Raw genomic sequence first — 14994 nt, forward strand, 5'->3', positions numbered from 1 at the left:
CAAGAGTTCCTGTATGGATATTAAATTTAATATTTATTTAGTACTATATATTTATGTGTGCTAGTATTTATTCTATTGATGTATTTTAGTTATTCGTAGACGTTAATATTGTAGTTTACCATTTTAAATATTATTGTACGTTCTGTAAGTTTGTCTATCTATCTAATTCGAATTTTCCACTCATTAACTCTAAGGCTAGCTGGAAGAGATTCCTTATAGGGATAAGTTCGCCTTTGTACCTAAATTTATATGAATTTCATGTTAACCATTTTCTTTTTGTACAATAAAGTGATTCTACTACTACTACTACTTACTATTATAGATTATCGTCGTAAATATTGAAAAGAGGTAACGTATGCCAGATTTCCAACTTACTTTTTAGGGTTCCGTACCCAAAGAGAAAAACGGGACCCTATTACTAAGGCTCCGCTGTCCGTCCGTCTGTCTGTCCTGTCTGTCACTAGGCTGTATCTCATGAATTGTGATAGCTAGACAGTTGAAATTTGCACAGATGATGTATTTCTGTTGCCGCTATAACAACAAATACTAAAAACAGAATAAAATAAATATTTAAGTGGGGCTCCCATACCACCAAATTGATTTTTTTTGCCGTTTTTTGCGAAATGGTACGGAACCGTACATAATCTTAAAATTAACAGATTTTAAGCATTTTTTTTATACCACGTCGGTGGCAATCAAGCATGTGGCATAGTGGACCGCGAGCCAGGCGCAAATTTCGTCAGTCATCGCCTCCCGGGCGAAAACTCGTATAGCGGTTAACGGCTATGTATGATGAACCCTCGTGAACGTCAGCTGCCGCTCCGTTGGTGGGTTGAGGAATGGCAGCCACCGAAGCACGTAACACGGTCTTTCCACCGCGATACAACCGGCTGACGATTTGTTTTATTAACAATAGCATCTAAACTATCATCTAACAAAGTATCAAACGGGAGGCGATGACGCCGATGACTGAAAATAATTTTCTTTTTTACATGTTTATGTGACCAGCTGACGGTCTTTCCACAGCGATACAATCGGCTGACGATATTGTTTATTTACAATAGCATCTGAACTATCATCTGACGAAGTATCAAGCGGGAGGCGATGACAAAAAAAAATTTATACAGTTTATTTGCTGCCATTCCTCAACCCACCAACGGAGCGGCAGCTGACGTTCACGAGGGTTCATCATACATAGCCGTTAACCACTATACAAGTTTTCGCCCGGGAGGCGATTGGTCATGAAATCTGTTCGTGGCCCGCGGTCTATAGGTACTTTTGTAATTTGTTGTCCCAAAAGGGATACAACTTAGCATGTGAAACGGCGGCACTTTCAATGGACCCTTAAACTTATGTCCTCCCACTGCCAAGTGGTAGTTAAGTCTATCTTAAGTACAGGGGACCCAGTGAAGTCAATATGCCAGTCGTTTGCGCCGTAGCGAACGAAACGATAATGTCTCTCTGTCGCTTATATGGAAGTTGGAAGAGTGCTATGAGTGTAAGGTTCCCCGGCAACCTCGGTTGGAGAACCACTCGTTTTAAAATGAGAGCGTAAACGTTTGTATGGAGATACAAACGTAGTTACGCTCTCATTTTAAACAGACTAGCTAGTTTGCTCTGAAACTTTGTACTTACAATAGGATAAGGTATATCTATATCTGTAATGAGTTTATGTAGCTTCAACTACCATAGTTAAAAAAAATACAGCGAATTTAAGTTCTTCATACAAAACTTGTTTTGCTCTATTTTGTTTGTTTTATAAACTGGAGCTATGTAAACTAATTACAGACCTAAATATTATCTCATGTCATTGTATGTGCAAAATTTCATTACAATACGACACGTGAATGAGAGAGAAACTCCATTTGTATGGGAAGATTGGGAAGGTGAAATTCGGCCGAGCTTACCGGAGACTCTTAATCGACTGTGGTCTGAGCACAGAATAAGTAATAGTATTATCATACAGAACCTCCACGCACCGCCCCGCCCCGACTCGAATTACCTCGCCCCGCGACATCAGATTGACGGCTGTTTGCCGGCCGCTCAGTACTATTTTTAAGCAACTTACTCACTCTATGACGCATGCCGCGTGTACAGACGTGCCGTTCACACATAAAAACACAAGTGATTTTTGATGTACAGCGTGTCCGCCCTGTGGTCTGAGCTAAGACGACGTCTCAGGACCACAAATCGACACGAAACATGCATATTAACTATCGACGCTATCGATAGTCTGCTTAAACGTAGTTAATCTGATGACACGACGGCTATTAAACGCCTTACACGGGACACAATTATAGGGTGGCTTATGTTAAAAGATGCAGCGGGGGACTAAGATTAATTACAAGGACGTTTGGTCCAAGTTATTAGAGTCGGACCTAGCTAACTCTGCATGGCATTTGCAATGACAACGTGTGGAAATGCCATTATTAATTTCAAATTTCTATGAAATTACGACGTCTATAATGACACTGCCTAACTTTGTTCTGTCAAAATCGGTATTTTATACGTAAATAGCGAGCGGTCTGGCTTTAGGAATTACACATGATACTTATTTTTACGATTACTAGCTCCTCAGTAATAATTATATTAAACTATAAGCTGAAAATGCAACTTAGTTTAGTAGTACCACTGTATAAATATTGTATGTGAATAAATGACTTTTTCATTTAAAGTTTACTTATTTTCTGCCTAATATTGAGACAGTACAAAGGCATTTTCTTATCTGAAATGATATATTCAACAATGTAATGTAATTTCTATAGGCTTTAAAGTTGCCTTGATTTACTATCTGTATCATCGTCGCGTTTGTTAGGGCTATAACCGCGAAAATCGAAGTTCGTTTTCGAGCAAATATCTCTGTCACTCTAATTACTCCTTAATTGGAGTAAAAGATTCCGAAGCCCGGAATTTGTGAACTTCGGAATTCGCGGTAGGCCCTCTGGTTACTAAAAGATATATATAAACATTAATATTATTTAAATATCAACTTTTGTTATGCTTAGTTAATTTGATGACACGGCCACTGATATTACTTAAAGCAGATATGTATTTAATGTGACGTCACAAGTAATAAGAGACAGCGAGTAAGGCTGTGACCTATCAAATGTGCCGTCCGCGACCGGAGACAAGCACTAATAGGTACATAACAAGTGTGGAGTAGGTAATTCGCAACGAGTGGCGATATATTAAAACACGACAAGGGAGGGAGGGCCGTTTTGAATCGAATTTTCGGCATAGACACGTAAAGTGATAATTACCGCACAATTATAATTTATTTATCCATGTAATAATCAATATTATGACCTAGTACTGGATTAACAAGGACAAAGAAACTTACTTTTACAGTCGGTACTTAAATTAGCTACTTACTTACGCAATACACAAATGACACACAAATATACAATAAATAAGCATATATTGCATCTATAAAGAATACCCATTTGTAGCGCATATTAGGCGTAGATAATCTGACGACACGTCACACTATTTAACGCCTTACACGATACGGCCAGACAATTATGTTGTGGTACAAACTATAAGAAACCGAGGGAACTATATACGTGAAACTCAATTTTTGGGAACAAATCAAATTATTTTATTAAATATTTTGATTTGTGTTTTTTAAGTAGTCACACTACTGTATATAAATTATAAACTGTAATAGATGTCATATAATAAAAAAAAGTGACGAAGCCCTCCAGTGGTGAAGGCCGGATTCGAACCGGCGTCTTTAGCTATCGCGGCTAACGCCATGAACCCCTATGAACGCCCGCCGCGGTTCGAATCCGGCCTTCACCACTGGAGGGCTTCGTCACTTTTTCTTTATTATATGACATCTATTACAGTTTATATACGTGAAAATTAATTTGGGTTAAGGGTAGCAATTATTATAAAAAATACCAAAGACACGATTTAATATGATCAATTTTGTATTATAATTAGTTACTTTATTTTCGACAAAATAAATCGATCGAAACTACATATCAATGTATATAACTGTAATTTTTAATACATTAAACTCCATCCAAATTATGTATCTGTATTACTTTTACCTATCCGTACTAAGTAAACAGGGCTCATAATAATCACGCATATCTGCGTATTTAGATCGAAGACTTAACAAGAGACTTACGTTCAAATATTATTGAGCATCTTTTTTGCTCTGATGAATCCGATAGTAACTAAACAACATGCAATAACATTTACTAATCAATAATATCTATATAAACAAACCTTTTAGGAAATTAAGCATTGGGAAAATGTATTTACTTATTATTAGGTATTTGTGCATGTTAGTTTTTATATTATATATAAGGATTAGTGTTTAAGCTGCTAATTGTTTTGTTCAGGTGCATGATTCCATTTTGTTATTGAGCGCTTCAATCGCCAACAAACTGGTTACAGTTTGGCGATGCATAAATTTTGTTTGTAAGCATGTATGTAAAAAAAAAAAAATTGCCAATAAAGCTAAATGGACCGCTTATTCTTAAGACTTGCACCACACTAAATTAACTACAAGTTAAACTAGTCCTACAGACGTTTAATGACTAACACGAGTAGAAAAATAGTTAAAAATGACCGAGCTACACATAATGGCGGCCGCTATAAACCACGTCAGCAAGCAAGATGCAAGATACCATCGCTAATTACAGAGAAATGCTAATTCTTTTATAATTTCGCAAGCTTTTGCCTACGAGTTCGTCCGCGCAGGAATCGTTAACGGCACTCAACTTTCAACCCCCATTTCGACATTTTACAGGCCAGTTCGAACGTACATTTACATCAGAATCATATTTTAATCATGTTATTTATTTATCATGCGTCTAGCCCGCGCCAATATATGTACCAGCGAAATGTACGATTACTGAATGACATCAATTAGATGTTATTCTGATATCAGTGTAATACGTTCGAATTGGCCTGTTAGAAAAGGATTTTCGGCTTCTACATCTGTAAGTTATATGTATCAACATTATCAGGTATAAATGTCTGCAGGTAGCTATTGTCACGTTTTCACGGCTAAATCACTCAACCGATATTATTTTAAATTTTGGTACATAAAAAACTTAAACCCTAAGGATTTACTTAGCCTTGTCCATTTAAAAAAAATCCAATACTTGGGATAGGGAGGGAATATTGGACTGGATTTTTTTCGTTCTGCGGTTTCTTTTTTTTCGTACCTACATACAATCTTTTTTCAATTTAATCACAGTGTAAATAAACAAGACATAATTACAAAGCGGCTAGTTTAAAATAATTAGTGAGATGGTAATAAGTCCGAGGTATTTCTGAGATAATTTACTTGTCGCCTTGTCTAGATACATGATTATTACGAAGACAGTTAAAATGCTTCAGTAATTAAGGGCACGCCTTTGTTTATATTTTACGAGATTTAGCTATGAGTGCAATGTTCGTATTTTAAAATTATTTTTATTTACCTATTTTTATTCCGTAGACTAAAATGACATTTCATGTGGTACAAGAAATGTCATGTCATACACATGAAACGTCATTTTAGTCTACGAAATAAAAACACTAAAAATCAGTAATGTCGAGGAAATTAAAAGTACCTAATAGTTTAATTTCGGTAAAAAATATAGATAACTAGAAGGATATTTTAACATATTATTTATATCCAATGTTATATCTCTAATTAACTTGGTGTAATTAATTAATACGACCAGATAATATTTTCATATGCAATGCTTTATTTTATATCACACGAAACAGAGAGATGACATTGACAGTTCCCTCCATATTGGCGGGAGACTGCTTGAGTTGCCAGCTCGTATATAGATACAACACTCTCCCTCCACTTACAAAAAATAATTACAAATCTCTGGTACTAATCTAAATAACTACTCTATGCTTTGAGAACATTCGAGTAATTGATTCACGTGTCTTTTCCATATTAGACCATCTACTTCTACGCTATAAGTTACCCCTGGAACTAGAACTTCAATTATTTTACCTAGAGACCAATTTTTTTGATTTTTTCTTTGGTCTCGTACCATCACCTTCTCACCAATTGAAAAATGTTTTATAACATCCTTACTATTCATAGTTTGTTTTACTTGTTCTAAATCTATTTTATCACTAACGGGGTTAGGTCTAATCAAGGAAAAACGGCTTCTCAATTCCCTTCCACACATTAATTTGGCTGGACTTTGACCTGTGCTCTTATGTACCTGACAATGACAGTGTAAATGTTATATATCTCAAACATACCTAGATATATAAACACAGTGATGCCATTTTTGGACAGGATACGTGTAGCAGACATTCATAGGAAAAATACCCGAAAACCCTGACCCTGTTACAAGTAAATAAAACGCGTGCGGAATTTTGATTTAGCCGGATTAAATAGAGTAAATACTAAATTAAGTACAAATTACGTTCGTTAGCAGGAAAAATGGTCTCGGTGCTAGATTTACAGGCAACGAACGCAAATGGAATTAGGTACACATAATGAAACTTAATTCTACTGTCTGTAGCACTAATTGTGTCAAATTTATTTGTTTGCACAAACTCTAATTACACGGGGGGATTCGTAAAGCTTTGCTGGACTGTGATAATTTTAGTTGGAGAAAATATTGTAACAATATTTTCAGGTAACTTATAAACGTTGATATGATTTTAAATATAATATACTTATGAACTAATTCAGGACAAAGCTTTCAGATTACCTAAAATTAACATTCAATTAAATGTTTCACTTTACTTTTTCAACTTTTTTTTAATAGAACGATTTGAATAAGCTGTTTTTAGGGTTCCGTACTCAAAGGGTAAAAATGGGACCTTATTACTAAGACTCCGCTGTCCGTCTGTCTGTCTGTCACCGGCTGTATCTCATGAACCGTGATAGCTAGACAGTTGAAATTTTCACAGATGATGTATTTCTGTTGCCGCTATAACAACAAATACTAAAAACAGAATAAAATAAATATTTAAGTAAGGCTCCCATACAACAAACGTGATTTTTTTGCCTTTTTTGGGCTCCGTTTTTACCCTTTGGGTACGGAACCCTAAAAAGACCTACCTTTCTACAGGGCTGTTGGAGCGGCAGCGGCGGCGGGGCGATGAGCCGCATCTGCGGCGGCTGCGGCGGCAGCGCGGCCAGCATCGGCGGCACGAGCGGCACCACGCCGCCCATCGGCAGCGCCACGGCGTACTGCTTCATGCCCATGCCCATGCTCCATGGCAGGAACCACCCGCCGGCCTGCATGCCGCCGCCGTACCACGCCAGCGCGCTCACCGTTTCATGCGCCACGATGAAAATGAAGGCATTAGTTGCACTGTTACCTGTGGGCAAGGGAAGGGTTATATTAGTTAAGGCATCGTCAGTGAAAATGAAAATGAAAAATCTTCATTTGAGGCAACTGGTAGCCCATAGATTAGACCTTAAACTAGCATACATATTATACAAAATATATCCTAAACTAAAAACGTTATGGCTGCAATAACGCAGCCATAACGTGTTTACTAGTTTGCAACGCCGCAATGTTAGCAAACCGGCTGCGGATCCTCCGAAACTTGACACCATTCGGCCAAAACTCGTCCTTGGTGAAGATCGCTAGACGTTCGATAGGCATGTAGGTAGGTTTCTCGACCCATTTAATTTCTCGAGTTTCGAGAATTCTCGACCCATTTTATTTCTCGAGTTTCGAGAATTCTCGACACATTTTATTTCTTGAGTTTCGAGAATGCTCGAGTTGTCTCGAGTCTCGAGTTTTTTTGTATAAACCGTAATTTTGGTAAAATAAAGAAACAAAATATTTTTTATTGCACCATTATCATTAGAAATACGTAACAAAATGAGTTTCTTCTTTCAAACAAACAAAAATTAAAATTTTACAAGCAAACAATAATAATTTTTTTATACTACGTCGGTGGCAAACAAGCATACGGCCCGCCTGATGTTAAGCAGTCTCCGTAGCCTATGTACGCCTGCAACTCCAGTGGAGTTACATGGGCGTTGCCGACCCTAACACTCCTCTCCCTCGTTGAGCTCTGGCAACCTTACTCACCAGCAGGAACACAACACTATGAGTAGGGTCTAGTGTTATTTGGCTGCGGTTTTCTGTTAGGTGGAGGTACTTCCCCAGTTGGGCTCTGCTCTAAATCTGGAATGACATCCGCTGTCCTGTGCCCTACCACACAAAGCGAGATGTCATTCGCAGTGCCCATACCTCTCTTTTGGACATAGTTTAAGGACATGACCGGGTCCGGACGTAGTTTATGGACATACCCGGGTCCAATAATGGGAAGGACAAATTGGGGCCCCAAGTTAACAAAAAGAGTCAGTGCTAAGTTTCGAAATGCCGGGAAATAAAGCCGAAAAGAACGAGAAAAGAGAGGATGACTAAGGTCCACAGGGGAAAAACTCACACTGGAAGGTATTCAACTCCAGCCCCAAATTTTTAAGCCCTTAATTATAATTGAATGATTAAAACAAACAATTTTTAAAAGGTTACATTACCTATGAATCAAAACATTAAAAACTTCCAGTAATATTTGTAGTGTTTTAATCAGTCGGACGTCGGACGGTTGCGGGAGAGTGGTCATGACCCTCGCTCCGGGTCGTTCCTTTTGCAAAGGTTCTCCATCGCTGTTCAACGTGGCAACGCGGCGAGCGTGATGGGCTCCTTTGCATCTGGAGGGGCGCGGGGCGCATTTTGTGAATAGTTTTTGTGTTTGTTAGGTTCTAGTTTAGGTTAAGATTTTTGTAATGTTTTAATTAAAATAATAATACTTACCTACAACGGTTTTGTATATATGTAATAACTAAATAAATAATTAATGTTGTATGTAAATAAAGTTTAATAAAAAGTTTTCAAATTAAATTTAATCAGTAATAAATTTGTATTTATCATTTAGAATTCAGCGGTCGGCAACCTTTTATCAGGCAAGGGCCACATAGTAGTTAACGAAGTTGACGCGGGCCGCACTTTGTTAATATTTATGACTTTATCAGACATTGTCGTTTGTTAATATTACATACAACATAGCCAGGGAGTCTCGCGGGCCGCACGTCAGAGGTTCGCGGGCCGCCTGTTGACGACCGCTGATTTAGATCATTCCTAACAAGTTAGTAATTTCTAATCAGTTAAAGGTATCCCAAGCCTTGACTTAGGTCTTAAAACAATTTTAATGGGTTTTATTTAGATATGACTAGGAACTAGGATTCAATAGGATGGATAGGATTTTAGGATTCTCTGGTGTTGCAGGCGTCCATAGGCTACGGTAACTGCTTACCATCAGGCGGGCCGTATGCTTGATTGCCACCGACGTGGTATTAAAGTCCATAGGCTACGGTAACTGCTTACCATCAGGCGGGCCGTATGCTTGATTGCCACCGACGTGGTATTAAAGTCCATAGGCTACGGTAACTGCTTACCATCAGGCTGGCCGTATGCTTGATTGCCACCGACGTGGTATTAAAGTCCATAGGCTACGGTAACTGCTTACCATCAGGCTGGCCGTATGCTTGATTGCTACCGACGTGGTATTAAAAAAAATTACAATAATCATCAAAAACCAAACGAAAAAACGTTTTGACGACAATGACCCAAAAAAGCATTGAAGTATTATAGTATCAATAATTTAAATTCCCCATATTTATACGTGCTCGGAGCGTAATATTTGTAACTTATGTAGGCAAAAACCATCCTTGACTTAGTCTTGGTCATTATCAAAATTATGGGCATCTCTTTTTTCGCTCTTAATGTTCAGATAGAAATAAAACCATAAAAAAAAAATGTGGTAGGTCACATAGCTTTTAACGTCTCTAAAACACCTTAAAGTACAGACGTAATTTTGACCTAGGTCTGAAATAAATCCTGAATTATGTTCATCAAACCAATGCCTACATTAACTTTTACATAAAATATATATTAAACGCCATAAAAAGCAATGCACGGTGATGAAAGAGAATAGGTACAAATATTGATGGAGTACCATCAGCCGTAAAAGTGAATGGCGACTTTATCAATGAATTCATTCAAAATTTCTCCATGCAATTTCGCAGCTCACTAAATATAAGCTCACTAACATAAATAAGTCGAACTTATGCTAATTCAATAACGTGATAGAACACAGACCTTTCTCAACGTTTGCCAATGTAGCCGTGATAAATATACGTTCTTACGCCAAACCAATATTCGGACACATTAAATACATCAGCATTGGACAGTTTAACTATAAAAATAAATACAGTTACGTAACCTACTATCGGATCATCAATCTATCCAGAAATAACGCCTTAACAGCGTCGGAATCTCTGACTGACAGACCGTGGGTGACTCGACATGAGCGGGAAGCGGATAGCGTCACTGGGTCCTACCCTTGTCATTTTGTCACGCTACACGTCTCGAGCTAAACAGCTTTACTAGATTAAAATAGAGTATCAAATTTGCCATTTTAATCTCGCATTCACAAATAACGTAGGTACCAAACAAGCTCGTATTACGAAATAAAAATCGGCCAAGAGCGTGGCGGGCTACGCTCCGATCGCTCGGTGTAGTGTTCCGTTGTTGAATATTCGTCACGATAAACTTACTTAATATTTAGATCAGTACGGTTTTTACTCACTATTATTTTTAGTCGCTTTTGGCGACATGTTTTGGAATCTTTGGGAATCCTTCCTAAGGCACGAGTGTCCGCGGCGGTTGTACGTCGTGCACATGTCGCCAAAAGCGACTAAAAATAATAGTGAGAAAAACCCTACTGATCTAAATATTTTGAAATATGTCACGATAGTTTAAGTTCGATTAAACTTACTTAATATACCTTTAGTAAGATACCATAGACTGATTATAATTAAAATGGTGTATATTCGCAGCATTTTACTAAGAATGGATGACTTTTTGCGAAAATTCAAAAACGGATTAAACGATCGTGTTCAAAATGTTTTTATTGTAAGTCTTCATTAAACATTTAAAACTTTCGCGGTTTGAACACATATTAAATCACATTTAGAAACGGGTCTATCGCGAAATTATTTTGTTACCTTTATTTACCGACGTTTCGACACAGGTTTCACTGGTCGTGGTCGCGGCTAACTGACGTCCCAGCAAAATGTCAAAACAGAGATTTGTGTGACTACCCCACGAAAAGTGCATTTAAAGTTTGAGGTAGACATCACATTTTCAAACCACCCACTACACATAAAAGTTAATTATTGTCAATAGTCCGACAGTTGTGAGTGTTGTGTGTCGGATGTCTACCTCAAACTTTAAATGCACTTTTCGTGGGGTAGTCACACAAATCTCTGTTTTGACATTTTGCTGGGACGTCAGTTAGCCGCGACCACGACCAGTGAAACCTGTGTCGAAACGTCGGTAAATAAAGGTAACAAAATAATTTCGCGATAGACCCGTTTCTAAATGTGATTTAATAAGTCTTTATTAAACTTTACATTCATTATTTTTGTTTTCATACTTTTTAGACTCATGGCTTAAATGTTAAAGAAGGGGGCAATTTCCAGGTGTTTGTTGAACTTTCGGCATATCCGAAACTTTATCTAAAATCAAATTCTACTCGTAACCGTAAATCGGTATTTTTAACCCGATCGCTGTTGCTCGACGCTTGTCTCGCGGGTCGACCAAACCGTCGATCTTCGAATAGATCAAAGACATTGCAATTTATTGGTGCGTAAAACAGAAAGAAAACACTCGGGGGTTATTATGTATCTGTAACCGGTCGCTTGGAAGCATGAAATTGAATGTGAAGTTAATTAGTACCGGTTTATATTTGGATATTTAGGGTTAACCCCTTTTCGTAATGGCGGTGACGACTTACGATGAGGCGTTTTGTAACTGGGATCTTACGTTGCCTTGCATGGTTCAGTAATATTTTGCCGTACGCGTTTTGTAATTACATAATCACCTACTCACAAAGATACACTTACATAATTCTTCTTCCTCGCGTTATCCCGGCATCGTTGCCATGGCTCATGGTAGCCTGGAGTCCGCTTGGCAACTAATCCTATGACGGCGTAGGCACTAGTTTTTACGAAAGCGACTGTCATCTGAACTTCCAAACCAGAGGGTAAACTAGACCTTATTGGGATTAGTCCGGTTTCCTCACGATGTTTTCCTTCACCGAAAAGCGGCTGTTAAATATCTAATGATACTTCGTACATAAGTTCCGAAAAACTCATTGGTACGAGCCGGGGTTTGAACCCGCGACCTCCGGATTGAAAGTCATACGCTCTTACCGCTAGGCCACCAGCGCTTTTTTATACACTTACCTACTGTCCGCGCGCGAATTCCGTGCACGGCTGAGGAATGTTAGGAATGTTGGGCGTCATGACAGAGTAGTTTCATTTTGTACGTACGGGCGCGGCGCACACCCTTCCACTTCCTCGACCTCCGAATGCACGGAATTGGCGCTCGGACAGTATGTATATACAAAATATCTCAAACTCAAGAAAAAATATTGGAGATAAACACACAAATAGGTATATGACCTTCAATTCGAACCCATAACCTCCAGATTTCTAGGCAGGGTCACTAACCACTAAACTGTTGAAGGGGTTAGTGCGCGGATATGCCCTCAAGTTTTAGAAAATTCACAGGTTATTGCGAGTTAAGTTTATCTTTTCGAGTCAGTACCTCCACCCTACAGAAAACCGCAGCCAAATAACACTAGACCCTACTCATAGTGTTGTGTTCCTGCCGGTAAGTAAGGTTGCCAGAGCTCAACGAGAGAGAGGAGTGTTAGGGTCGGCAACGCGCGTGTAACATCTCCGGTGTTGCAGGCGTCCATAGGCTACGGTAACTGCTTACCATCAGGCGGGCCGTATGCTTGATTGCCACCGACGTGGTATAAAATAAAAATTACTGATCCCAATCCGTTTAAATCTTCTCTTTAAGTAATATACTTTTTATCTATAGACAGGTTGTTAGGTAAATTTTATTGTTAAGATCCAAATTTACTTCATACTTCATGTTGGCACTGAATTACTGAGTCATAGTCAGTTTGGTTTGCGATACAGGCAAACAGGGCCATGTCACCATGTGTTATCGCCATTAAACTAAATACACGATGACAATTATTCAGTACAATAATATTAGTTGTATTGAAACCATAAATAAAACAGATAATTTTACATTATTTAAAGCAACAGTTACCTTAAATCAGTCCTACGCAGTTGGTTAAATTAACTAAATAACTGCAAAGACAATATATTACGGAATCTATTTAAGCAAGTTCTAATTTTCTTTGTCAAAACGTTGGCCGCGATTCAAGTTTTCCATCATTTGTAACCGGTTTTAAAAATAATTAGAATCTAACTCGAAATACTATTCAGTTGGAATCATAGGCACCGTACTGAATTGTAGATATTTGTATACGTTGTTGTTGTAAACGTTGCCAAGTTATAAAACGATTGAAAAACTAACCTAACCTACATAATGACGTGATAATGTACTATTTATTAATAAATTCATTCAACCTGATTACGTTCATTCATCGCGTAGTATCCCTTTTTAAATGTCAGTTAAAAATAGCATATGTCATCATAGATATCCCACACACTAGCGTCTTTTGAGCGTCGGCGTAGTCAGCGCTATGGAAAATGGTGTCGCTGCGCAGTTGCGCCAATGTTGCGTCGAACAGCAGCCATAGAGTTGACTAGACGCTACGCTCAGGAGACGCTAGTGCGGGGGGTTATTAATGGTAATAGATAAGGTCAAAAGATTAGACGAATAATTATACTTGAACAAAGGGTAGAAAAAGATAATCGATTGAATTATTTATTTATAAAATCATTGTTTTACAGGTCAAGATTGACTTGACAAGCTTGACGACCAGTCTGGCCTAGTGGGTAGTGACCCTGCCTGTGAAGCTGATGATCCTGGGTTCGAATCCCGGTAAGGGCATTTATTTGTGTGATGAGCACAGATATTTGTTCCTGAGTCATGGGTGTTTTCTATGTATTTAAGTATTTATATATTATATATATCGTTGTCTGAGTACCCATAACACAAGCCTCCTTGGGCTTACTAGTAATATATAATGCTGGATAACAAATATCTCCTACGGCACCCATTAGGTTAGAAAAGCGTGCGTGGGGTATTTTTGGGGTGGGGTGGGGGAGTGGGATATTTTCCAGATAATTCACACCAAAAATCGCGCTTTTCTAACCTAATGGGCGCCGTAGGAGATATTTGTTATCCAGCATTATATATTACTAAATACCAGCATTAATAATATTTATACTGAAGAATTGCTCTTAAGACTAAACTGTACCACGGTATAAGTTCAACCACATTGTATGTATGTTTGTATGTTAATTATACGTCTAAACATTAGCCCGTATTCGCCCCGCACCCTAATTTTTTTTGTGGTCCCCCATTCTCGGTGTTATTCAAATTGCCTTAATTTAATTGCACGCGGAATGGAACTCTGAAAAGCTTTAGGTTCCGTGAATACGTTTTTAAGAGCAAAATTTACTTTGTCGATTGCCAATAAGGATGAATTATAGAGAACCAGTCTAGCGCTGGTGGCCCAGCGTTAAGAGCGTGCGACTTGCAATCCGGAGGTCGCGGGTTCAAACCCCGGCTCGTACCAATGAGTTTTTCGGAACTTATGTACGAAATATCATTTGATGTTTACCAGTCGCTTTTCGGTGAAGGAAAACATCGTGAGGAAACCGGACTAATCCCGACAAGGCCTAGTTTCCCCTCTGGGTTGAACGGTCAGATGGCAGTCGCTTTCGTAAAAACTAGTGCCTATGCCAATTCTTGGGATTAGTTGCCAACCGGACTCCAGGCTCCCATGGAGCCGTGGCAACATGCCGGGACAACGCGAGGAAGATGATGATAGAGAACCAGTCTATAATGATATACAGGGTCTAAGAGGGGACCAACAATTTAAACATTGTTGACTCATTGGACTGTCTGGAGTTATATCAAAGATAGATATAACTCCGTAATAGATGGATACAGTCTAAGGAAAAAACGTGCCTCGAAAATCAAGAAAATTTGA

The 14994-nt window shown here is 38.5% G+C and overlaps 1 protein-coding gene across 3 annotated transcripts in view; it reads right to left on the reverse strand.

Annotated features, from left to right (window-relative positions):
• LOC134740482 (pseudouridylate synthase RPUSD2-like) overlaps positions 1 to 14994 on the reverse strand; it is a 548963-nt gene that overhangs the window by 95270 nt on the left and 438699 nt on the right. The window contains exon 2 of one of the 3 annotated variants that reach the window (XM_063672970.1): positions 7043 to 7305. The exons of the other annotated variants lie outside the window; for them this stretch is intronic. Coding sequence (XP_063529040.1) covers positions 7043 to 7228 — 186 coding nt within the window. The 5' untranslated portion in view covers positions 7229 to 7305. The remainder of the gene's footprint in view (positions 1 to 7042; positions 7306 to 14994) is intronic. 3 annotated transcript variants of the gene reach the window in all.

The sequence above is a fragment of the Cydia strobilella genome, chromosome 4 (assembly GCF_947568885.1).
Source record: "Cydia strobilella chromosome 4, ilCydStro3.1, whole genome shotgun sequence".
Lineage (NCBI taxonomy): Eukaryota > Metazoa > Arthropoda > Insecta > Lepidoptera > Tortricidae > Cydia > Cydia strobilella.